Source organism: Haemorhous mexicanus, chromosome 5 (assembly GCF_027477595.1).
Source record: "Haemorhous mexicanus isolate bHaeMex1 chromosome 5, bHaeMex1.pri, whole genome shotgun sequence".
NCBI lineage: Eukaryota > Metazoa > Chordata > Aves > Passeriformes > Fringillidae > Haemorhous > Haemorhous mexicanus.
The window spans coordinates 26,775,727-26,801,816 of NC_082345.1; the positions used below are offsets into that span (position 1 = coordinate 26,775,727).

At 44.0% G+C, this 26,090-nt stretch overlaps 2 protein-coding genes across 6 annotated transcripts in view; both read left to right on the top strand.

The window, feature by feature from the left end:
* Nucleotides 1-24: 24 nt before the first annotated feature.
* ADSL (adenylosuccinate lyase) lies at nucleotides 25-17,336 on the top strand. The gene is made up of 13 exons (XM_059846505.1): nucleotides 25-238; nucleotides 4,542-4,745; nucleotides 5,838-5,882; nucleotides 6,678-6,757; nucleotides 8,490-8,661; nucleotides 8,955-9,001; nucleotides 9,389-9,479; nucleotides 10,301-10,370; nucleotides 11,744-11,891; nucleotides 13,740-13,830; nucleotides 14,724-14,813; nucleotides 16,694-16,870; nucleotides 17,194-17,336. The coding sequence occupies exons 1-13, from the start codon at nucleotides 83-85 to the stop codon at nucleotides 17,278-17,280; spliced, it is 1,458 nt and encodes a 485-aa protein (XP_059702488.1). The 5' UTR covers nucleotides 25-82; the 3' UTR covers nucleotides 17,281-17,336.
* A 2,360-nt stretch (nucleotides 17,337-19,696) lies between these two features.
* The window catches only part of SGSM3 (small G protein signaling modulator 3), a 29,767-nt gene continuing 23,373 nt past the window's right edge, over nucleotides 19,697-26,090 (top strand). For 2 of the 5 annotated variants that reach the window (XM_059846499.1, XM_059846503.1), the window contains exons 1-2: nucleotides 19,697-19,797; nucleotides 20,584-20,633. The gene's annotated coding sequence lies outside the window, so the exon portion shown is untranslated. Of the gene's footprint in view, nucleotides 19,798-20,097; nucleotides 20,634-21,429; nucleotides 21,550-26,090 lie in introns of those variants that run through there. The other 3 variants (XM_059846502.1, XM_059846500.1, XM_059846501.1) reach the window with 3 other exon arrangements.

Sequence of the window (26,090 nt, forward strand, 5' to 3'; positions counted from 1 at the left end):
CGGGGCGGGGCCTCTGCCCGCCCTTATCCCGCGCCGCCCGCGCGCCCCGCGGCTCCCCTGCGCCGCTGCCGCCGCCGCTGCCATGGCGGCCCCCGGAGAGGAGCAGGACGTGATGGCGCGGTACCGCTCCCCGCTGGTGTCGCGGTACGCCAGCGCCGAGATGGCCTACAACTTCAGCGAGAGGAAGAAGTTCAGCACCTGGCGCCGCCTCTGGCTCTACCTCGCCCAGGCTGAGAAGGTAACAGCGGGACGGGCGCAGAGGGCAGAGCGGCCCGGGGCGGGGGGAGCGTGGTGCCGGGGCGTCTTCGCGTCCCGATTCCCTTAAGGGCTCTGACGGATGAGGGGCCGGGAATCGGCCGTACCTTCCCGGAGCTACCGTCGGGAAACCGACCAGAGTGACTTTCCAGGCGCCCCTTTGGCGCGTTCCGGGGAGCAGCGGGGCGCGAGGGGCTCTGCGAGTTCAGGGTTATCCGGCCCTCTGTACACAATCCCTCCTGTCGCCCCTTAGCAAATCATTTCTTCTCGCCTCGGACCCTCCCCCTTGCACTTTTGCCTGCACTGTAAGATTGGTTCTGTAAAAGCTCTGCTAAGCAATCTTTGGTGAGGGGTTGCCTTTGAGCAAACAGCGATGTCCTTCCCAAGCGCTCCGCTGTTTGCTTTCCAGGAGGTGTGAGGGGTGAGTCCACTGTCCATTCAATCCGATGGCTGGCTGTCCGTGCCAGCTGGACCACCCCCTGCATCTGTGGCCATTTGTTGTCAGACAGCCCTTTTTTTCCGAGATAAGTTTACTTTTGGCCAAAGTGAGCAGTACATTTACCCCGCAAGTAGTTGTGATGTTTCCCGTAGGCTGAGTGCTGCAAAAAAAAAAATAATACCACAAAAGATTGGGTCCTGTGTATTATTAATTCAGCTATTAGGAAGCAGCAACTGAGAGTATGTCCATATGATTGCAAGCTGTTGTGTTAGTCGAGGATGTGAAGTTGAGTTTTTTAACGTGCACTGGAAGCTGAACTTTTTGACTTTGACTCTGGTCCTAATTAGGGATACGTGTACAGCTATTATTACATCTTAATTGAGGCACAGTCAGTTTTTAAGTTGCACTGATTTGATTCCTTATGACTCTTACCAGGTTTTTGACAGTGAAAAAACTGTAATGTGTTCCCCCCGCCAAAAAAAAACCACCCAAAGAAAAAAGGCACAAAACCACCCCACTTTCTGACAGAATGGCTTTAGCTTTCACACTCAATAGGAGTCTGTTTGTTTTGTAGAAAGTCCAATTTCTGTTTTCAAAGCCCTGGGATTGTTAGAAGCAATTCAAGCTCTAGGTCTGGCTGTTACTATGAGTGCAAAGGCAGAGAAGTACCATGCTGGAGAATGAACACACAGTGCACAATGTCATTACCATGTTCCTTCTCCATGCATGGATAGTATCACTACAGCAGCATTGTCAATAATATGCTGACCAAATGTGATGTTTCAGAAGCTGAAGATGCAATTATACAGCTCTGCTAAATAGGAGTCACCTTCCAAAGTACTGCATGCCTGATTTTGTCACAGTTCAGGTGCTGGAGAGAGAAGGCTGCAAATCTCATCTGGCATAGAAAGTGTCAGTGCTATGAATGCATGCTTGAGAAGTTTTGCATGATCAAAGCATGTTAATTTAAACATAATTGTATTGATTCCATCAGATAATCATCACTTTTACTTCTGTTCCAGAACAGAATATGTGAGTTGCCCAACAGGAGAAAGCAATCTGCTTGGAAGAACCAGTTTGGGGCTTTTAGGTTTTCATTCCCAAGCCCTGAATTCTGGGCTACCCCATCTATTGGCCCTTGCTCTGCCTCACATTGCCGCCCCAGACTTTTGTTCCCAGAAGGTAGAGATAGGTCTTACAATTTCTTAAGCTCTCTTTTCATAGTGGGAAGAGGGAGACTACTATTTTTATCTGGCTTCTCATTCCAGAACAGTTTGTAATCTAATGTCAGCTCGGGACTAAAAAGAAGGAAGAGTCAGCTACTTCCAGCACCTGTTATCTCTGTCAGTGGTCAGTTAGTTACACGTACAAACAGTTTCTTTAGGTTCCTTATAGAAGATGCATAGAATTTCTATGAAAATGAATACCCACCCAAAAAACAGGTAATAAATGAACTATGGCAATTTACTGCAGCACATGTCCTCACTTCCAAGACATTCATATGTTGCTTCGTGGGTCATGTTTTTGAAGATACATAGCTTATCTTTTCAGATACATTAAAAACCAAACAGTAACAAATGAACTGTGGGCAATACTTACTTTTGTCTTCTGATAAATCAGATCTAGGAAGGTCTAATCTTAGGTTTTCTTAAAGTTGCAGGGAGTAGTAAGAAGACATGCAGCTTAGTGATAAAATTTTAGGTAAAGTATAGGGCCAGGCAGATGGCTTCAGTATTCACTCTACTTAATAGGTGAAATTTTCAAGTGGTCCACTTGGAGTATGTGAGATAAGACTGGAAGAATTATTTCAGTAGAGACTGAATTTGGCGGAAAGTCTATACACCTTTCAGCAGGCAATAGCAGGAGTTTGAAAGAGCAGGCTTAGCACAGTGTGGGATTAGTAAGAAAAACTTCTATTTTCCCAACTGACAGTATTTAAAGTTTGGTTTAAGAGCTGAGGTGTCTGAATTTATATCCATCCCAAAACACTATTTTAATTTTTTGCATAAATTCCTTTGTATTATGATTCTTCTGTTAACACTTTTTATCTTGAACTCTTGACTTAATTGTGTTTGAAAGCCAAGTACAAATTTCTTGGAGCTCTCCCTTTTCGTAGAAGTAGCTTTGACATCCTGCAGCATCAAACTGACAATATGTTTTGCACATATGAAATATAAATGTTTTCTCTCTTTCTTAGTAACTGTCCATCTGTTTTTTCTGTCCTGTTCAAGTTTCATTGTTTTTCTGTCATATGTTCTTTATACCATGGACAACCCGGTGTTCTCATTCTGTGTGCCGGAGCTGTCATCTGCCTGTTCTGCCCCATCCTTTAGGAAAAGTGATGAGCAGTCAGAAATGTTGGAGTATCAAAATACTGGGACAGTCTCAGAAAAATGACACCCTAAAAGCACAGTCCAGAGAGTTCATCACTGACTTCACTAACCTGTGGTGCTTTGGGGAAAACCTTGTGTTCTTCCTTATGTAGTTTTCCTGCTTGGTTTTCTTAGGTACACGGGTTTGAAGGATGTTTGTTTTCTTCCTGAGGTACTGTCAGTATCAGCAAAAGCTCATAGGGAAGAGACTCGCACATTGTTTGTGGACAGATGAGAACATCATTTGTCTTGGCACTACCCTGCCTTGCATGTCTCCTACATCAAGTCGTCCCTTTTGGGGGTTATTTCTTTCCTCTCTGTATGACTGTGTGCTGTGGTCAGCTTTTCCCAAAGGATCACAGATGTCTGAGCAAGGCATGAGATTTTAATCTTGGCGCAAGAATTATTGCCTGCTGAGCTGCCGGTGCTTTTAGGCAGTTGCAGTCTATAACAGTGCACCTCAAAGGCAGCAGTTGGGGGCCAGGTGCTTTTCCCCATTTTGCTGGACACTCACAGGTATGTATATGCTTGTGGCAGTGTAAGTTTGGGTGCTAATTATCTGATGAGGTCCTTGAGAACACATCTGCTTCACTTGCTGTCTGCTTCAGTTCTAGGTTCCATATCTGCAAACCATTTTTTCAGTCAGTTTGATTCTGAACAGAACCAATTTTTTAAATACTTTGAAACCTGGAAGCCTCCTGGTTGATGATTTCTCATTACTCATGCACAGGACAATAGTATTTTAATTTGGAAAAGGCAGTAACACCAAGTTCATTGTGAGACTTTTAATTTCTCAGTATCACGAAAAGACATTTTTCTCATCTTAGTGGGTTGCACCAGTGTATAATCTGTGGATGGATATCTTTGTTTTTAAGTCAGCTTGCTAAAAAGCTCTAGCAGTTAGTTTGGATATGAACTAGGAGCGTTCATCTCCTTCTTCGAGATCAAGTAACTGATTTCACAAGGTTTCATATTCAGTCTGAGATGAGGTACTACAGGGCTTTTGAAAAGGTACAAACATATAAAATATATACACCTTTCAGTATGTTTTAAGCCCCCTATTTACAGTTGTGAAGGTTTAGTTGTGATCCAGAGAGTTTTTCCTGACACAAGCTATTTAGTCACATGTTAGCTGTATTTTTCTTTACCCAAAAGGTAAACTTCATTAAAAGACGTTAAATATACTATTTTTATATCACTTTTCCCCATGTACTTTAATTTTTGTAGTTTTCACAGGAATGTTACATGATTGAGGAAGGTACGAAGCCCAAGGGGAACATCTGAGAATGAACACTGTCCTGTCGTATTGGAAAAGGCTGGAGAGCCCTAGAATGAAAGCATTTGCTGTTACAGCTCGTTTCTACCAAATTGTCACACTTCTGGCAGATGTCAGACAGGAGTAAATTATTTGAACAGCTTCTGTCTCAGTTTGTTGGTAAAGAGAAAATGCAATGAAAGTTCTTTTCTCCTTGCAGTCGCTTGGGCTTTCAATCACTGATGAGCAGATACGGGAGATGGAAGCAAATCTGGACAACATTGACTTCAGGATGGCAGCGGAGGAGGAGAAGAAGCTGCGTCACGATGTGATGGCCCACGTGCACACCTTCGCCCACTGCTGTCCGAAAGCTGCAGCCATCATCCACCTTGGAGCAACTTCCTGCTACGTAGGGGATAACACGGTAATAGTGTATTTCCAGTTCCCTGCCTGCAGAGCTGGGTAAAACAAAGCTACAGCTGTTTATTTTATAGCTCTTTATAAAATATTACATGGATTTTTCAGTCATTTTTGTTGATTCTACTGTTGAAGTTAATTCGGTTCTTTAACGTGGCTACCCTAGGGAAGCAAGTTCCACTTGCCTTCTTTCTTCTGATGTGAAGTAAAATCTGTCTGGAAACTGTTCCCTCTGCTTGCATGTTAAATGTTCAAGGAGATAAGAGGGGAGTTGCAAACAGATGAAAAAACATGTGAGCTCTGTGATTTATCAGTTACCCCCCTGTGACAAGAGTTCACTGACTTACAGAACAAGGTTCATGAGCTTTCATTTGCTGCTTGGAACCCCTGCATAATTCAGGGGAAAACAAGCTTTTCAGTAGAGAAGAGAATGGATGAGTGTGTAAAGTGAAAAAGGAAGTACTACCGTTCTACAGAACTGTAAAATACTTGTGAAGAACCTCATCTACAATGGAGTGCAAACTGAAGCCTTATTTCTCAGAATATGTTGCTGTTCCACTGTTCAAGCCATTGCAACTTCATAGCTGCTTTTGTTGCATAAAAAGCTGCTGTGTGATTATTTTTTCTCTTCTCCTTTGCAAACCTTTTTAGCTTTTGGGTAATATCACCTTCCTTGTGACACCTGTGCCCAGCTGTACCTCAGTTTCAAAAGGAGTAAAGACAACTGGTGCCTCATCAGCCCGCTTACTTTCCTGCTGTCTTTAGCCTACAGTGCCTGTATTTTCCACTTGGGACCATATGATTTAGTCTGTCATTCCATGGGCAGTCCCAAGACTTCAAAATAATCATTCACAGGTACTTGGTGGAATCAGGTCTTGCACCACTTACGACTTTCCATGGACAGTATAAAAGGAGCAATGGTGGATCCAGCATTTTTGTAATAAGCAAGTTCAGTGCAAGCTCTATTACAAGAAGGAAAGCAAATCATTTAAGAGGAGACTTTTGAATCAACAAAGCGTAATCTGTGTCCTCTCTGAGAGAAACTGTTATGTCTGGTCCTTTAAACATGGCCCAAAGTTCCTTTCTTTGCTTCTTTCAGGATTTGATTGTCCTCCGTGATGGGCTTAACCTCCTGCTACCCAAGGTGAGAAGGTGGTTCTGCAGTGTCTCAGAACTGGGGAGCACTCATGTCCTTTGCATAGCCTGTTTAACTTGGATTTTCCTAAACCTTTGTGGGAAACTAGGAGGAGTTGTCTGTCTGGGTTGTTCTCAAAAAAGTGAAGTTCCCTTCCTTTCCTTTCTCAAGTCTTTTCCCAGAGCTTTTCGGCTCACAGTGGGAATTATAAGCAGCTCCTTGTTTATCTGTGCCACAGGTACTACATAGCAATATAATTGTATTGCTTTCAGGATTATCTTAGTCTTATCCTTAGCTATATTCCTAGGAGTCTGTCAGCATTCAAGAAACTATATAATTCTCTGAGGTCAAATAGAGCAGGAGTGTAGTGCAGTGGTGTCTATCTGACCTGAATGAGTTGGCATCCAATTTGCCCTGGACTGTACGTGTGTCAGTTACACCCCAAGCAGCTTTATTTCTGACCAATTCCAGGAATAAAGAAAATACCCAAGGATGAAGCAACTGCAGGATTGGGTTGGACATGAAGATTTGACTAGTTTGAGCTCAAATCCAATGACATGTGTGAGCTCTTGCTTGAGTCTTGTAGCAAGGAGAAATTGCATGCATGCCCTGAAAAACTGAAACACACCATATTCTACAGTTGGAGGGGGCTGCCCAGTTGCCCCTCAAGGTCCCTCCCTGCACAGTGGTTTCCCTCCCCTTTTTCTCACAATATTGTGCTTAAGCATGTGAACTTCTGCTGTGTTGTTTGGGGTTATTTCCTCTCTTATTCCACCTCTTTTCTATCCTTCCTGCTTCCACCAGCTCGCAAGGGTGATCAGCCGGCTGGCCGACTTTGCTGAGAAGTATGCTGACATGCCTGCTTTGGGCTTCACTCACTACCAGTAAGTAGCCATCAGCCTTTGCTTTCTTTTTGTTGTCTGTGCTTTGATGAAATTGACCTGCTAGTGCTCTTTTGCCATCCTTTTTCCCGTCTCTGACCAGTTGGTGGTTCAGAAAAGGCACATGTGCCTGACTCCAGGCTTGCTCAGGAAATTGGACTGTTGCTTTGACTAGCTGTCAGCAGTTGCTTCAACACAGCTTCATATAGAGGATGACTTCCCGGAAAACACAGATGTGCATGTTCTGGGCTGTTTCAAAAAAGCGTGACTGGGAATTGCACTAAGCCTGTCTTCCAGTCAGATTTTCCACTGCAGCCTAGAAAGTTTTGTTAATGGCTGCTTGTTACTACAGATGCTGAGTCAAAGGATAATGAGATGTGGGTGGTTCTGTTCTTGGGGTAGTTTAATCTCCTGCTTCATGAAGACTGTTTTCAGAAGCAATAAACTATACCATGAGCTAAGCCTGGGTCTTCTACCCCAGTGATATGGAGCAGCAGAGGCAGGGAAGTTAAGCACAGGTCGTGTCAGACTTGGCGTCTGGCACTTCAGCATTTCTTCCAAAGGACAGTGAAAGCATCAGGTCAGGTCTCTGATCTATCATCTTGCTGTATATGCAGTGTCAGTTCCGTCAGCTCTAGTCCTACAGCCCTCCTCATCTACAGCTCTTTGGAGGAGTATCTCTGCTAATTTTATTTGGGCTTTTGGAAAGAGGATAGAGGAGTGTTCAAGAAGTGTATACAAGGTGAAATCATAATTGGTGTCTCAGCCTTTTCTGTGTCATTTGTCAGCAGGACCTTTACTCCATTCACAATCATGTCCATGTTTTCCCTAGCCTTCCCTTTTCCTGCTTATGTACTTGCAGAGGCCTGTCTTGTTGCCTTTCACATCCCATGCTAAATTCATCCAGGTGGGTTTTGGCTTTCCTTGCCCCGTCTCTGCAGTGTTGAATAGTTTCTTTGTATTCCTCCTGGATCGCCTGTCCCTGCTTCCAGATCTTACGAGCTTCCTTTCTATGTCTGAGCTTAATCAGGAGCACATTGTTCGTGTGTGTATGGTTTTTTGAAGCAGTATAGAGTTTTTCTTTGGAGTTCGTGTGGATAATATTTCACTTTCTGGAAAGTGATTTCCAGAAACACCCATTTTTGCCTCAAAGCATTTTCAGGGGGACCAAAGTGTAGCTGAAGCTTGCAGTTACTTATTCCAAGGTAGAGGTCTTACAAGCAGTGTTGGCTGACAGCATTGTTGAAGTGTGTTTGCCCAGAGGCTGAGGAACAGGTCTTTATAAATAAGAAGGAAAGGTTCCTGAGAGGAATAATTTAAAATCACAAGTGAATGCGGATGGCTCTGTGCTGAGAAGTTCACACCAGTGCTGTAAGTCAGGCAGGGTGCCCCCCATGCGCTGGGTGAGCAGAACTGGGGTGGGGGACAGATGCACTCCCAGTCTGGCACAGCCCCTGCAGGCCGGCAGGGGGCGCCCGCCTGGCACTTGGACACAGAATTGCTGTTTTCTGGTGATGTAATTCCATCTAATTCCTGAAAGGAATGATTACATCTTCAGTACCATTTACTGCTGATATTGATACATCCTTCTGCCTAAGCCAAATCCTGTTAATTTCTGCTCAAATGAGTCAATATAACTGAATCTGTAGGGAACTCTTAATGGCAAGCTCAGCAATGAAGTGTGGTGCTTGGGCAAATCCTCAGTAAGTCATGTTGTGTTCTTGATTGTTTTTAGACCTGCCCAGCTCACCACTGTGGGGAAACGCTGCTGCTTGTGGATTCAAGACTTGTGCATGGACCTGCAGAACCTGGAGCGGGCTCGGGATGACCTGCGCTTCCGGGGTGTGAAAGGCACCACTGGCACCCAAGCCAGCTTCTTGCAGCTCTTTGAGGGAGACCACAGTAAAGTACGTCAGACAGCCCAGGGTGCAGACGTACAGTCTTGGCAGTTTTCTGCTCTGGAATGCTGTTTTCTTTGAGGGAACATGGAAATTCTCGCATTAAATTTACAAAGTCACCCTGATCCCTCTGGGGCTCATTGACAAGGCTCTTTGAAAGTAAGCAGCATTTGGGAAGGGATGTTTCACAGAAAGTAGAAGATTTTTTGACAGTAAACTGAGAAAAGCAAAGACCATTTTTACTCTTGATGAGTTGTATTTTGAGCTCTGTTGTTTTTTTTTTTTTTTCACTTCACCCCAAGGTTGAAGAACTGGACAGATTAGTAACTGAGAAGGCAGGATTCAAGCGGTATGTAACACACATTCTTAGCAGTGTGTGACTCCTGCTGGTAGTGTTGGCCCAGGTTCCCTTGGCTGCCAAACCAACATCTGTGCTGCTGTTCACTTATCCCCCTTGCCATCTTCCATTCCCAGTTGCATTTTCCTGCATGAAACTTCATCTCGTAAATAGGCCACTTCTTCTTGTCTCCCTGTCAAAGCACAGCTGTCCCTTTTCCCCTGTTTACCTCTCTCCCACCTGTGTGCTGCCCCAAGAAACTGACAGCCTGAATCCAAAGTTGTTCTCATCCGAGCAGAATGACAGCCCTCCACTTCAAGAGCCATGTCACTGCTTGCTCAAAGTCTTGCAGGATTGTTGTGTCTGGCTGCAGCACTCAACTTCTGTGCTTATTTCTAGGGCTTACATGGTCACGGGGCAGACCTACAGTCGCAAGGTGGATATTGGAGTCCTGGCTGTGCTGGCCAGTCTGGGGGCTTCTATACACAAGGTGAGCACTCTGGTTGTATACATTGGGAAGAGGGAGAAATGTTTCAGATCTTGAAGAAAAGGTGCTTTGGTGCAGAATGCTCTGCTCAAGAAATATCGGTGTTCCTTGTTCAGCTGTCGTCTTTGTGATCGTGAAAATTCACCACTGGGTACATGCCTGATACTTAAATCTCAAAGATCTTAAAACCAGTGACAAATAAAGCAAGTTAACTGAGCAGATTCTAAAATGGGTTAACAACTCCCACACCAGATATTAGTCTAATCTATGCTAAATTGATCCAATTAGAGTAAATGTCTTTCCTAGTGGTGTATGAGTTCTTAAATTTCACCATTTCCTCCTAGTTAATTGCCTTTCTGATAATGGTGTTCTTCTCTCTGTCCTTGTGGATTCTTTTCATTGATTTATCTCTGTTCCCTCCTCCTTCCTCTTGGGCTAAAGTGATCAGTGGTATTTTCTTCTGTTTTAGTTTTTTCCCAGTTCAGTGAGCACACATTATCTGTGTTTGAAAATCACTATGCAAGTTTGTTATGCATTTTCAGTGTTCTCTTCTGATCTGTCTTCCATTCCCTGCAAACATTTGCCCTTGTTGGAGTCCTGTTCCCATCTAATCCAGTGGACATGCTGCTTTCTGTCTTGTCTTGACAAACATCTTTAGGCCAGGAAGTATGATTGCAGTATCAATTTTTTTGTCCAATTTTCCACTGCCCCCAGTTTACTTTTTGCACATAGACACAAAGATTCTCCAAGAGCACAAACACTAAGGTACATTGGTGGGTGTCAGTTTGGTTCTGTTTTGTTAATTTTTCATGCTTGCTTTCTAGATTTGCACTGACATTCGTCTTTTGGCCAACCTGAAGGAGATAGAGGAGCCTTTTGAGAAAGACCAGATTGGTAAGGGATGAGAGAATTTTCCTGGACTGGCATACATGTCTTTTCATTTATGTTGGTGTGGCCTTTTAAAGAAACTTAGAAATGTCACTGACAGAATTTGCTTTAAATTAACTGGAGTTGACATTGTTAGTATTTTCAATCCTTTTAAAAGAAAAAGACAGGAAGGGAGGAGGGAAGGAAAAAGAAAAAACACCTTACCTAAAGGTTTCTGAAGGATTTCTACCCAAAGGATATTAATTAATTAAAATCAGATTTGTATTTGTGCCCAGATTTGTGTTTGTGGGGAGAGCAGGAGTAGCCATGTGTGTCTCATTGCTAAGAGAGGCACACCTGGATCTGAGGCGTGCTTCATGTTTTCCTGTCCTCATGAGGCTGACTGGAAAGTAGGTTTTGAGCCCACCTAGCATTTTGATCTTTATAAGCAAACAAATTAGGAACAATGAAACTAGGGTGGACCCTTGCACCCTTGCCAGAAGAACACCAATGATGTGATTCTGACACTGTTAGAAAAGGAAAAGGAAATGTAGCATTTTGGCCCTTGGCTGAAAGAAAGTTTGGGTCCCTTAAATAGTTGTATAGAATTGAATCAGTGAATTAAGGCTTAGTCCTGTCTGGTACTTGTACCATTCTACATTCTGTGGATGATTTTAATACCCATTAACTAGAGCAACAGGCAGCAGTGTAAGCATCTGACTTGGAAGGACAGTGTTACTAAGCAGATGGAGGCTCCAACAGTGCTAAGATTGCCATGGGTAGCCTATAGAGATGGTGCTAAAAACTACATTTAAAAGTACAACTATTTGTCCCTTTTATGTGGTAGTACTTCTGTTTTGCAGAATTGCAAAAATGTAATCTCACTTTTTCTTTGCCCACATTTAGATGTTTCTGATCTAAAGGGGAAAATGGTGGTGTCATTTTTGTTATTATAGAAAATTGTTGTATTTTGAAGCTTTAGTCAAAACTACGATGTCGCCCTGTTTTTTTAAGATTTTCTAAGCTTTCTGGTGTTTACATTCTTGTAACAAACTGTCTCACACACTTTCTGTAAATAACTTACTGTTTTGCATTCTTTTATGGAAGAAGAGAAATTAGATAAGACTGTTCATTTGTCCAGTGTCATTGGAGAGGTGGCACTGTCACCCTCCAATCCACTGTCACTTTTAGAGAACTGTAAATGTTAGAGTCAGAAAATAAACTTCCCCTTTTTTTCCCCTTGAGAGCAGCAGCGTGTGCCCTCGCGTTGTTTCGTGTCCTGTAGTGACACTATGATTCCTGACACATTTTTCTTTCCTGGGGGAGGACCTTCATCTCTTCTCCCTGCATGCAGCACTCCTTCTGTTGCCCCGTTTGCATCCCTGTTCCTGCTTTGCCAGGCTCAAGTGCAATGCCCTACAAGAGGAACCCGATGCGTTCGGAGCGCTGCTGCAGCCTCGCGCGGCACCTGATGACGCTGGTGATGGATCCCCTGCAGACGGCCGCCGTGCAGTGGTTTGAGCGAACGCTGGATGACAGTGCCAACAGGTCTGTTCACATCCTGCTCTGCAGGTGGCCTTGTGCAGAAAGGTCCTCTGGCCTCTGCAGAAAATACTGCCTTTAAACTAAACCCACAAGATACCACCTTGACAAAAAGCAGTCTCAATAGAACCTAGAGACTACAAACTGGCTTCCTCTGTACCATCAGATAAAAACTGTCGGGTTCTTTTTAATGTCAAGATCTTCTGTAAAGTAAACCAGCAGTGAAAGGGAGGGATACAGAAGCCAAGGTGATAAATTGCTTTCATAGTCTTCCTGTTTCAATAGCACAGTATTACAGTACTCACATTTCTCAAATTCTCCTCCTTATTTTGGATGCAGTTTTTTTGATCCTGCTTTTTTTTTTCACTTCTTCGAGAATTGTCCAATACCTTAACCCTCCAAATAATCTAAAAAAACATATTTTAATTTTGAAAAATATTCTTTACAAGAATTAGTCAGACTCTGGAGAAAGAGCACAATTACTCTACTTTTTAAAAAGTTTCATGAAAATCTGTGCAGGTCTTTAGAATATTGGTCAGCCAATTTTGCTTTGTTTTATAATTCTAAATTGCAACTATTTTGAGTTTAGCAGAAGTTATCTACAATTATTTTCAAGTAAATTACAGCAATTAAATTCAATGCTTCCATCTTCTGTTTGGTACTAAATTGCATAAAGCTCATACCTGCCTTTGAAATGTTTTAGTTTCAAAGCCATATTCTGTTGCAGAATTTGATCTCTTAGAATCTTAGAAATCTCTAGACTTCTAAGGTATGGCTCCTGTGAGACAATGAACAGCAGCAGTTTTGGCTTAATTAATGCTAGATTAGCATTAACATTGCTGACAAGAATGTTATTTTTAAAATGTCTCCACAAATGTAATACCTGCATAGCATTTCCTGAAAAAATAGAGGATTTTTTCCCAGGGGGACCTTACTCCACAGCTGCTACTCTCATTAAAGAGCTGCATAGGCAGCAGAAAACAATGTAAATTTAAGAAATTGCATACTGGTTGATATGGTGTGTTTGTTTCCCAATAGATACCAAATGTTGAGAGATGTACTGGAATGTTTAAAATTTTATTTTCATCTCATCTAATAGAAAGACTAATCTGTCCACTTCATTAACCAGTTATAAAAATCTGTGCTCTTGTTAAAGCTACAGTGTTTTGAAGAACAAGCCAGAGAAAGTTCAATCAATCTACAATCCAGCAAAGTTGTTTTAAGGCACTGTGATAGAATTGGAGGGCTTAGATGTAGCACAAGGTTCAAGAACTAGAATATTTTAAAAGATGACAGTTTAGGATGGGCGAGGGCCTGCTGTCACAGATGTGTGATGCTGTGTTTGCTGCCTTGTGATGCAGAGCATTTTGCCTGATACAGCTGAGGCCCCACTACTCCTCTTGTTTCCCTCCTTTGCTTTTTGTCAGGAGCCTTCTTTTGTGACCAGGAGCTGGTTTCCTGGAGGAAGTCCTCACCAAATGCATGGATCCCCTTGGAAATTCCCCAGTGAGCACAGCCAGGCACAGCATGAGCATGCAGCATGTCTTACTGCTGGAGGGTAGGATCAGTGGTAGACACTTCAGCAAAGAACACATAGGGGAAGATCCTGTAGATTGCTGCCCTGTTTCCTGTCTGTGTAAGCACTGAATTATCCTGGAGCTTTCTGTGTGTGCCTTCACCCTTTTCCCTCTCTACTGACCAAAAAGGAAAAAAAAAAAAAAAAAAAAAAAGAACAGCTCTAGTGTTAGGCCCCAGTAATGCTATGTAGAGCATTATTTACAGCAGCTGAAGTATCTGAGGTGGGCTGGAATGGCTTTGTTGCTGACCAGGGCTCTGGGTATGTGTGTCCCATAGGCGCGTCTGTCTGGCTGAGGCTTTCCTCACAGCTGACATCATTCTGAGTACACTGCAGAATGTCTCCGAGGGACTTGTGGTGTATCCAAAGGTAAAGCAGGAGATAATGGACCTCCTTGGTAATGCTACAAGTATGCCAAAGTGTACAGAAATGCTCCCACTCCAAGAATTAGGTTTTTATGTTAGTTCAAATGGTTTCTGAATTTTGCTCTATTCTTGCCATATTCTCACTGTTGTAAGGACATATATTAGGGACCTATTGTGAGGCCAGTAACAGAGTAAATACAAAACTTGTCACAAAGGATATTTTTCCCTGAATTACAGAACAGATCTGTAGAACTTAGCAGCAAAAGATACTGTCTAGACAGATCTCATCCAGTCCTGGAACTTACTACAGGTTAAAAAAAAAAACTATTGGACATATTTTCAAACTAATGTCTCATACAAGATATGGCTTCTAAGTATTATCAACTTCAATATCTGGATTTCCAGAGCTAAGTTCAAAATGACAATGTGTCTTTGCATCATGGGGACAAATTTTTTATCAGGGCCTGTTATAATAGGACAAGGGGTAATGGTTTTAAAGTGACAGAGGGACAATTCAGATGACAGAGGAAAGAAGTTTTATTACAAAGAGGGTGGTGAAACACTGGAATAGGTTACCCAGAGAGGTGGTGGATGCCACATCACTGGAAACATTCAGCATCAGGTTGGACAGGGCTCTGAGCAACCTGATCTCATTGCAGATGTCACCGCTCATTGCAGGTGGTTGAACTAGATGGCCTTTAAAGGTCCCTTCCAACCCAAACTTTTCTGTGATTCTGTCACCATTGTCCAGTCACAGAGATTCAAGGGGAGAAGAAAAAAAACTTCACTGCAAAGTTTTCAGTCGTCTATAGACTTTCTATAACGCTGTTTCTTTTTTCCTGTTTTTTTGGTTGTTTTTTTTTTTTTTTTTTGTGTGTGTGTGTGTGTGTGTTTAAGGTGATTGAGAGAAGGATCCGGCAGGAGCTGCCATTCATGGCCACAGAGAATATAATCATGGCAATGGTGAAGGCTGGAGGCAATCGTCAGGTACAAATGAAGTGTCCAAATTACCTTTGTTTACAGCCTGGTGTTTGTCTCCTGAGAAACAAATGTATCTGGGCTCTTGTCCTGTCTCACCTTTCTCTGCTTTTCACCTGCTCCCACAGAGTTATTACACTGGTGCTGCAAAGCCAGACTCTGCTCTCTGAGGGTAGAGCACTCGTGGAGATCCCTGTTTTCTGTTAGGAACACTGTGTGTTTGGGCTAATCTGGCTGGCTGTGCTGGAGAAGAGGGAGACCTATTTTTATGTTTGATACTAGTAGGCGTTTTCCTTTTTTAAGTGTTTGAAGGATCTTGGAACACAGGCCAGGCTTCTTTAAATGGAACATGTTGGCAGTTGGCTACCTTATAAATTAAAAGAGGATGAATCAGTACTGTGAACAAAAAAAGCAAGTAAGACCATTCTGAATCACTCATTCCTGTGTCATTCTTCCCTAACTCAGTCCAGTATATTAACCACTTTGTTCATAGTCCTTCATTCAGCTTCCTGTGTTCAAGCAAACTGTAATTAAGTATTTTCCTTAGTAAATAAACCCAGACACAATTAGATTATATTTCCCTATCATTTCATTTCTCTGTTCAGGTCAAAATTGATAATCGAAATTCCATCTTAATGAAACACCTTTTTTTCATTTACCTTTTAGATAATAATTTTTCCTTCTATGATTATTTCCACATCAAGGATAGAAGTGAAACTTGCAAGAACAATGAAAGGGTTTGAAAGAAGCTTTGAGCAGAATATATGTTGTTTCAGTTTTCTGAAACAGTTGTGGCAAGTCACCCATTCTATTAGTGAGGAAACATTCTTTTTTCCCCTGTTTGTTTCTGATGTCAGTGGGTCAGTGAGTAAGCTTCCTGACTATGCATTATTATTAAATGCATTAAGGGTCACATCATGTGAATCACATTCTGTGATTCATTTGTCTCTTGTTGACCTGCCTTCTTCCTGGTGCTGTTTAATTACATACCCATAGGGCTTAGTACCTTTGTAGAAGGTGTTCATATTCACATTCATATGTTCTGGTTTTGTGTTCTGGGAACTTTGGAACAGCACATTTTCTAGGCTTTCCCGCCTCATAGCACTAAAACTCACTTCATTTCCCCTCTACTAAACAGATCCCTCCCCTAAATATGCAGAAGATAGATGTGTTCACCTGAGGCAGGTCAGTGGTGAAGCAAAATGACATTTGGATAGAGGAAGCAGGATTATTTTTGTCCTAATTGTAGATCAAGGATAATACATTTAAGGAGAAGATCCCTGCCTAGCTGTAAATGCAGTCACATGGCTGTATTTTAGGACCAGCATGGCAATATCTGATTTTGCAGGTGATGCCTGACTACATTTGGGTTCCCTTGTTCTTACCAGTTGATTCCAAAGGAATGGGTTTTTTCCCTCAGTCTATCCTTATGTAGGCCATGGTTTGCAAAGTCTCACTGCTTGTTAAGTTGGACAGATTCTTTTCTTTTCCCTTTTCAAAATCTGTAGAGGTTTTACATTATTTACAATTGGGAAGAAAAAAAAAACCAACCAAACCCTAGAACGACTCCTAAGAGTATTTGGGAAATTTGAAGAAGTATAAATTATTCCAGTGTCATTAGTTTATGTTATAGTTCAGCAGGGAATGTATGTGACATTCAGACTGTTTTAGCCTCCAAGGGCAGGTGTGAAAGGATGAAGAAAATCTTCTTTTAATGTAGTGGCACGTGAAGTACTGCAGTCAAAACTGCATCTTCTTTTTGCACTCTCCAGGGCAATACACTTAGATATTTTTTCCTCCCACCCAAGTTGGTGATATGTGATATGAACGTGTGCTGTCAATAGCAATGACTTTTTTCTTTTTCCATATTCCTCTCCCTGTACTTACAGGATTGCCATGAGAAAATTCGTGTTCTCTCTCAGCAAGCAGCAGCTGTTGTGAAACAGGAAGGGGGTGATAATGACTTCATTGCCCGTGTCCGTGCTGATCCTTACTTCAGCCCTATCCATAAACAACTTGAAAGCCTGTTGGATCCCTCCTCCTTCACTGGACGTGCTCCTCAACAGGTAAAGCAGTGGAAAGAGGCTGTGGGTTGTAATGCAATGTGTAGTTTAATCCTGCCTGCTTTTGTGTCTAATATGTACACTGTTTGCTACAGAGTGTACATATTATCTAACTCTAGCTGTACTACTAAGGAGAAGACACATTTTTCTCCTTTGATTTCCTTGGCTTTCTTGTCTTTCTTCCCTGTGGCTTCACACTTCTGACCCTGGACATACCAGACTGTTGGGTGTCTTTGTGAAAGAGAGACCCCAGTGAGATAAGCAGGTCCAAATGGGGAGGAGGAGGCAAGTCCTTTTCCTAATTTTATTTTTCTCATCTTGAACAGGTGGCAAAGTTCCTGAAGGAGGAGGTTCGACCGGCACTGATTCCATACCAAAGCAAGATGGGTGGGAAAGTTGAACTGGCACTTTAGGTATAGTCTGCAAATGTGTGTGGGTACAGGAAGATAATAAAAGCCTTATTGACCCAGGTCTATTTACTGTGTCATGTTATTTTGGTTCTCTACAGTACATTTAGCCCCCAGAGCTTAGAGCCACGTTGATTCCAGATGGGCTTTTCATTCTTTGTTTGCTGTTTGATGGAGGTCAAGCCTCCGTCTATAGTGTGCTGAGTTACTGAGAAACGCTCAGTTGTGACAAGGTAACCTAATCACAGCACCTTCATTGGCCCCTCACAGAGCACTGCCAGCTGTTAAAGAGCAATGCCTGGTGCTGCCTGACATTCATGTAGGACTTACTTGTTGAGGAGCAGAGGTAAGGGGAACTGAGCCCACCCCATTTTCATCTTTCTTTCCGTGCCCTGAAACTTCGTCCACAGGTGTCTCAAAAGTTGACAAGTTTGTCCCGGCTTTCAGAGTACTGTGACTTGGGGAGCAAACTGGCCAAAATATTAGAAATCGTGAAAGAGGAAGGACATGGAACTTCATAGCTCATCAAACTGGTGCTCCTTCAGTGCTCCTTTCCTAGTTTAATACTGTAGCTGTGGCTCTGTAGCTTCTGAAAATCATATTTACAGGTGTTGGTAAGAAACCAGTCATTGTGTTCTGGTTGTGATTGTGGTCCTTGGCTGTAGGTGCTTGATAATGAGTGGCAGGTGGACTCTGGCATGTGAAAGTTGTTCTCTACTATAAGTTTTGTCTGATAAGGAAAGAAAAAAGATACTGAAATTCACTGAATGCCAGAGAAATTTAAGAGCTTCAGTTTTATTTCTGACATGAATGATCTGTTTTGTAATGTCTGTGCTTTACTGGATGTTTAGTAGTGGATCAAATTCTTTTCCCTTTGACTTAATCTGGAATAATTCTTCTTCCAGTGTTATTATATCACAGAGCATTTCTTCTGCTTCAGTGCAGTAGAAAAGCTCTCTCTCTGGCCTCTTATTTATTCAGACCCTCAGAGCTGACTTAATAAGGATTACTTGATGATTTCTGAAGTGTGGTTGCTCAAGAGAATTTAAAAAAGCAGAACTAACTGAAAGAGGCTACCTGCTGTCCTTCAGGTCATCATTGTTGAAAGAGGTTTTAAAAATACTGTATGTTTCAATAAGGCTTGTCTTTATTAAGTAGTTAAGAGCAGTGGGAAGCTTCAGGCTGTGATCTTCTTCCATCAAGATTGCTCTGGCTTTACCTTGCCCCTAGAATATGGCATTCAAAATGTCTCAAACATTTGCGAGTTTGATGGTGTTTAAAACATTTTGGTTGCTTGTGCTATTAACATTTAATTAGCCATCTGTTTGAAAAGGATAACTCTAACTGAACCCTCGTCATTTTCAGGCTATTACTCAAACCGATATAGCCAAGAAAGTAAACAGACAGATGCATAAGTCCTCCTTTTTTGGTCCTCTTTCCTCCTTACAAAAAACCAAGCAACCCTGTCTGGAGAGGAGGAACAGTATCTTTTCTCATCATTGGAAATAAATATTTGTCAGGTAGAGGCTGCCAGCTGTGAGCTATTGGACTTGTTTTCCTGGAAATTCTAAAATGAGTAACAGTGGTACAGAGGAAAAGTAATCCTAGAAAACTGGCATGATAAATCCTTAAGGAGACTTCCCCTCCTTGGTTTGGGTCCTGACTTTCTACTTTCCTGCAGAGTTGGCAGTGGCAACAGCCAGAGATGTAATTCTCCCCTCTGCTTGGTTGTTGGGAGGAGGTCAGCAGGCAGTGCTTCAGGAGCAGCTCTCAACCTTTCAGCTCTTTATTCTCCCCCTGTACTCAGCATTGGTGAGGCCACACCTGTGTCCAGTTCTGAGCCCCTCAGTTCAGAAAGGACAGTGACGTGCTGGAGCAAATCCAGAGAGGGGCAGCAAAGCTGGTGTAGAGTCTAGAGCACAGATGTGATGAGCTGCGAGAGCTGGTGTTGTTTATCCTGCAGAGAAGGATGTTTGGGGGGTTTGTCACTCCCTAAAACTACCTGGAAGTAGGGTGTAGCCAGGTGGGGGTCAGCCTCTTCTCCCAGGCAACCAGCAACAGGACAAGAGGCATAGCCTTAAGCTGGACCAGGGGCGGTTCAGGTCGGGCGTTCAGAGGAATTTCACAGAAAGGTTGATTAGACAGAGCGGTGGAATCTCCGTCCCTGGGGTTGTTTAAGGAAAGACTGGACGTGGCACTCAGTGCCATGGGCTGGTTGACATGGTGGAGTTCGGTCAGACCGTGGACTCCACGATCTCAGAGAGCTTCTCCAACCTAATTCTGTGATTCCGTGACCGCATCGTGAGGCCGATCACGCTTTGGGCCATTCGGTGCACGTCCCTGCAGCCCGAGCCGAGCGGGGCCATCCCGCCGCCTCTCCGCGCCTGCCGGGCCGCGCCTCCCGGCCTACAGCCCCCGCCGCGCCACGCGCCGCCTCCCGCGCATGCGCCCCGGCAGCGGCGTGTGGGGCCGCCGGGTCGGGGCCGGGCGCCCGCCCTGAGGGGACGGCGGTGGCGGCAGCAGGTGGGTGCCGGGGCAGGTGCGTGCCGGGGCGGGCGGGGACCGCCCTTCGTCCCCCGGGGCTCTCAGCCCCGGTCCGGGGGCGCTCCCCAGGAGCGGCTGCGCCACCTGTGCGGCGCCCCCCGCGCACACCTCACCCCGGCACCCCCCTGCCCTGCTGGCCTCTCGGGCGGAGCGGGGGCCGAGGCTGCCGGGGCGGCCTCGCTGCTGCGGCTGCGTGCGGGGCGGGGGTGCGCGGCCGCGGCTCCGCTCGCCGGGCTGGGGCGCGGGAGCAGGGAGGGACCCCGGCCCGAGGAAGGCTCCGCGCACCGGCCGCGCTGACGCAGGGTCTGGCTCCGGGGAGTGACTCACGCTGTGCTTCCCCACCTGCGCTGCCCGGGGCACGTTCTCCCTGCGCCCCGCTTCCCCCGGCTGGGCTCCCCCTGCTCCCCGGGACGTGCCTCTCCTCTAACCCGCCTCTTCTCGTGCCCGCCGTGGCTGCGACTCCCGGGGGTCCTGCTCTGCCATACTCATCTGCTCTCCACGCCTGCGCCTTTTCGGAGGTGCCCCGGAGGAGAGACAGTCTGTCTCCTGTCTGGCTGGGTGGAAGGAGCAGTCACGAAACACAGATGGAAATATGGCAGTATCCTCTAGGCAATGGGCACAGATAGACGTGCTGCAGGCCCTGTGATTGTCAGCTGTAATAAATGTTAGAAGGAGAGCAGGAGGCAGATGTAATTCTTCGTACCTGCTGATGTAAATCCAAGGAAGCAAAGAGCCACAGTCACGCGGATTTAAATCTCGTTGCAGGCAGTGGCTGTGGGCTCCGGGACGGCTCTTGATGTCTCTTCACAGAACTGGTAAGGGCGGGACAAAAAAAAAAATTCTATGTGTGGCTTTGCTTCCTTCTCAATTTTTTTGAGGGATGCTGAATTTAAGCAGGTGCTTTCCTTCTAAACAAGTCCGTTTCAGTGTTGGTGTGTGGGGGTTTTATGTGATGTCATAGCTTCCTACTTCACGATGTCTCAGCTCTACTCTTCATGGCTTGCTGTGATTTTTATTTTTTAAGAGGGGAAGTGGGAATAGAGGAAGAACAGTGTCTTGAGGAAATGGAGGATCCTTTAGTGCAAATAGATGTGAGAGCGAAGCAGCCTTACTGGAATTGCGATCAGTGGGTTTTTAGTAGTGCAAGACTGGATCTTAAAATCACTCAAGAGGGAACTGCCAGCCTAGCAGGAGTTGGGGCAATGCTGTGATTTTGCTGAGCTGTTATCAGGATACAGTTGCTTGCTGGATAATCTGAATTCTAGATTAGTTTTTCAGCTGCTATGGAGTCTGGAGTGGTGGCCTGGAAAGAAACAGCCCCTGGAACAAAATTCAATTTCATTCTTTATTTCTGGATTCACACCATGTGTGTGTGACTGTCCCTATGCAGAAACGAAGGCTGAATTTCTACTCTGGAGAATTCATAAAGTAAAAGGGAAGGAAGAGTCTGAGAAGAGGCATGACATGTAATTGAAGAGGTCAGGGTGGGGACTGGTTGTGTCATGTTAATACAGTGTTCATTCTGTATTTAACAGATTGAAATGACAAATACTGCCTATTTTAATTCCTGTTTATGATAACATTTTGATAATGTGGTTTGATATTCTTCAGGAGATGTCATTCATAGTGACTCTTCTTCTGAAGAAGGATGAAGGGAATTCCTAAGGGGCAGCAGAGAGGAGGGGCATATTTCTGGAGGAATTGCACTGATCAGGGAATGATAGAATTGAGGTGAGGAAAGTACTGCACACTTGCTCAGGACTGAAATAATTCTCCAGTTTTAGGGGTCTCTGCTAATGTTGTTTAGGTTTTTCTTCTTTGCTGTGCATTTAACCTGTCACTTTCCCATAAGGTGGGATCTTCTGCCAGTCTCAGTGTTCTAAAGAACCTTGATGATATTAAAAGGCAGGTAATAATCAAAATATTTGGCTTTTAAAAATTAATGTCTTACCTAAGGTGACATGGTAGCAGTAGAGATTATTGGTTAAGAGGTCTATGTGAGAGCTGCCAGTCTTAGTCCCATTCTTGGAGAATTGATTGGTGTGTTGCAAAATTGCTTCCCATGTTTGGTATTTGGGATGCTTTGACAAAGGAATTGGTGATACCGTGTTTGAGGCAATAACTGTTTTGGAAATGGTTGGAATGCTGCCTCTTCCTGGCTGTTACTTGCAAACTTCTCACATCAGAACACATCAGAAGTAAGGAAAACTTTTAAGAAATAAATCCCAAGGAGTATTGCAACTTTATCTCAGTGGTAAAGTTAAGGTGCTTTATATTTTGGTGTATGTGGTCCTACAGCTTTTCTAGCTAAATCAGCAATGACCCTTGCTGGTGATCTGTATCACGCTGGTTATTCTAGATCCTACCCTAATTCAAATGGATAAGATACAGAGAATTTGCAACTGTCCAGTAGGAGGAGGTAAACAAACAGCTTCATTCTGTTGTGGATATGGTGTCCTAAGTGTCCCTTAAGAAATGGAGAGGTTTTGGTACTTCAGGTTTGTGTCCTCAGCCACATAAAGACTTGTCTAAACTTCTTTCTCTGCCACTTTTATCCCAAGGTCAAGGGTTTTGATACATAAAACTTACACAGGTTGAGTATCTGGGAGTGCTGGGGAAAATCCCACTTGTCAGCTGTGTTAGTGTTGGCACCCTGTGGGGAAGAGAAGGATGTTGTCTTGCCACGTTTGTTTTGTCTTTGAGGAGGTCTCAGATTCCTGACTTAAGGAAAACGCCCTGGAAGAAATGCAAGCGCGGCTTGTGTTATGAGATAGGTGAAGAGAAGAGAGTGTTGGGAAGAACACAGGAGCATTTACAGAACTGGTGGACATTACCATAATAATTGGTATTAGCATGCCTACAAGAACTGTTGTTACTGCCCAGTAAGTGCTGTCTGGGAAGTATGTGATGATTTGGAGAATAGAAAGAAAGTCCGTAACCTGACAGTTCTTTTTTCTCTGGAGAAGAAATCTTCCTGATCCACAGAAACAGGAAATATCAGAGGTTTTGTCTTGTTTTGTTACAAATGTTAACAATCCTTGTAAGTTTTGCTTTTTTTCCTCTTAAGTTATCTGTGCACATAAATTTCTGCAGGAGCAAGGTCTAAGTAGTCCAACATGACATGCTAGATAAGAGCTTTGCAAACAGTCTTGAGAGGTGTTTTGAGTGTTACTAATCTCTTCAGAAAGTTGACTCCTGTAAAGACAAAGCCCTGAAGGAAAAGTTTTGAATGCTGTGGGATTTACTTTCTTAAAAGCCATTTTCTGAAGCTGAATGAAACAAGACCAGCTTAGAGTCCTTTGAAGTGAAACTTTTTTTTTTTTTTTTTTTTTTTTTTTTTTTTTTTTTTTTTGCGAATACTGGAGCAAATAGTAACAAAACAGAGCTGGAGGAGAGTGACCTGAAACAAGCCTTTCCTGTGCTTCACCAAGGTCATAGCAAACCATGACAGCAAAACCTCTGCCAGTCCTCTGAGGCCCTAACAAGGAAGAGCCATTGTTCAGGCCCTTGTTCCAGTGTCACTGGAAGCAGTAGGATGAGACCAGCTTGAGAATCAAACTTCCACCTGGGTGAGCCTACAGGGCTGGTGGTGGAGACAGCCTCGGGTGGCACTGCTTGTCACCACTCAGGACAGGGGTGTGATACAAAAGACCTCGTAATACCTGACTTTAAATAACTGTCAGTAGTGTCTTTTATCCTTTCTTTGGTTGGTACAGCCCCACATCTCTATCAGGAATATTTTCTTTCAAGTTTCTGTATTCAAATGAAACTGGACAGTTGTGATTGATTGCTTTCCACAGACATCTCATAGCTTACAGTTTTGCAATGGACCAGAAGGTAAACAACTCTTCTGAAAATTTTTTGGGAAAACAAATTTCTGTAGAGCTCTGCAGAAGTGCCTTGTTCCTGCACTGTGCTTATTTGGGAGAAAATTCCCATGTATTGTGCAGTACTTGACTCTCATGGAAGATATGTTTAGACACTAATGAGAAACCTTTGATTTATATTTGCATAGTGGTGTTTCACAGGGAATTGCCTTCACCCTAAGCCTTGAAGACTGGAGTGACTGCAGGCCTGCCTTTTTTGGCACATACAGGTTTTCTTGCCTCTGTGTTGAAAGCAAGGAGAATTTTGCTGTGCAGTGAGAGTGAGCACCATGCTAGTTTGTACCCTGGCCTCTCTCTCTAACTTCATTTTATGCAGATAGAAAACCTCTAAACAGTTGTTTCTGTACTCGACTGTAATCTTCCTGTGTGAGTTGCAAGGAGCACTCTCTATTCCTGTCACATATCTTTCCACCACTCAAATAATGGGAGTACTGGTAAAGGGGAAACTCCTCCTCTTCCTCTGATCCCAAGGGTCTTGGCTAACAAGAGGTTCTCCACAGAGGTGCAGTTCATGCTTAGCTGGCATTCTGTTTGCTTTGGAGCCAGGTAAATAAAAGGCAGTTCTGCTCTGGAAATAAAATATCTGTTGATGTGTAGGATATCTGCAATCTCCATAAGCAGGTGTTACGTAGGGGTGTTTCTGAGACAGGGCTGACGCATTGAACTGTGGTTGGGAAGTCCATCTGTGATCTGTCTGTCCAGTGCATAAGCAGTAGGAAGCAGGATCTGCTTTTTCACATCCTTATTTTCAAAATGGAGATGTAAAGGGAACAAATCTGCAAGTTACTTGTTTTGTTCCTTTTGTGTAAACTGATAGTTTCTGTAGTTCAGCAGCTTCAGCTCCACGGGAGCTCTCTCTGTCACTGCAGCAGGTGTTGCTGGACCGCCAGCCGTGCAAGGAGCAGAGCTGTTACATGGAAGTATCTTTTAGTTACATTTCCACATAGGGCAGGAATCTACAAGGTGTTTTATGGCAGGAGACACAGAGTTCCAGTTTACTTTTTGCTGTCTCTGTTGCTCTTAATAGTGCCTGAGGCAGCTGGGAGGAAACACTTTGCCCTGCCACATTCCTGCTGTCAGTATGTGATCCCAGTTGATGACTGGGCAGCACTGGAGTCCTGGGTGGTGCCTCTGCAGTCAGTGGTGTAACCTCGCAGCAGCTTGCCTGCCTGGCTCTGCAAGCCTCCCCCTCGCTGCTCTCCAGGTCTCTCATCCCCCTTTTGAGACCTGCCCTAAGCTTGTGGTTCATCTCTGGTTCACTTCCAGTACTACAGGTGGGGTGAGGGCAGTTCAAGTTCCCAGCTCTTCATTCCCAGTCATGTAGAGAGGAAGCCTGAAGGCCACCTCAGCACTTCCAGCTTGCATTTGTACATGTTGTTCAACAGCCAAAGCAGTGAAAGCAGTGTGAGGCTGGTCTGGTTTGTAAGCCTCAGACTGGAAGTTAGAGATGAGCCAGGTTCACTAACACCATATTGACTCCTTAGTCAGTGTCTGTGTCCGTGTCTCTGTGGGATTCCACATTTTTTACAAAGCCAGGCTGTCAGGGTGTGGGGGACAGGAGCTCTGCATCTTGTCTGCCCCCCTTGGTCAGGTGTGTGGCCGCTCTTTGCTCACTCGTGTATTTGTCTGTGAAGCTGGAGTTCTCTTCTGACTCTGTGAGCAAAGCAAATATTGACTTGTGGACTAATGGCATTTGCAGCTCCAGGATATTCCTTTGCCTGACTTGAGGGAGACGCTGGTGGGGGAAGGGAAGGAAGGCCAAGGGCATCCTGCTGAGAGTTCCCTTGGACATTTCATTGAGCAAATCAGGATTATAATTTGGAAAATGTCAGTTTTCTGGTTGTGAGAAGACAAAATTGAACTACCTGGTTCAGTACAGAGCTTTTGTCTGATACCTGAGAGAGGGAGATGTTAAATTGGACACAATCTACTTGGGATTTCAGAAGCTGAGCTGGAAGAAGCTTCTAGAACTACACCTACGTGCATAGCCTCCTGATGGGTGCTGTGACTTTCAATCACTTCTCTCTCTTCCAAAACTTACTTTCTTAATAAAGGAAGAGAAGGGAGAACAGTGGAAAGCAGCTGACAATCCAGAGGTGGCAGTGGGATTTACTGCATACACTGTTGCTTTCTGTTCATTAAACATATAGGAAAACAGACTTTTTCCCATGCTAGCTTACTGCCAGAAGAGGTGTTGTAACTGTCAGAACAGAGGTGCAGTTCTTGTAACAGCAAATGAAAATAATTCTAGAAAGAATTGTTATGCTTATTCTGTTCTTTCTGATGATGCTCAGTGGAGGTTCCTGCATAGTTACTGGTTGTGAAGTTTTCAGGAGACAAAAACATTGCTTGGTAAAATGTTTGTCTTCTGCACAGTCTGCTAGA

What these genes read in the sequence shown, in the direction of transcription:
- ADSL (XM_059846505.1), top strand. Translation starts at nt 83, where the DNA reads ATGGCGGCCCCCGGAGAGGAGCAGGACGTGATGGCGCGGTACCGCTCC. An exon ending in TTGGGCTTCACTCACTACCA is followed by an intron (nt 6,758 to 8,489) that starts GTAAGTAGCCAT and finishes GATTGTTTTTAG; the next exon opens with ACCTGCCCAGCTCACCACTG. An exon ending in TGGGGGCTTCTATACACAAG is followed by an intron (nt 9,480 to 10,300) that starts GTGAGCACTCTG and finishes CTTGCTTTCTAG; the next exon opens with ATTTGCACTGACATTCGTCT.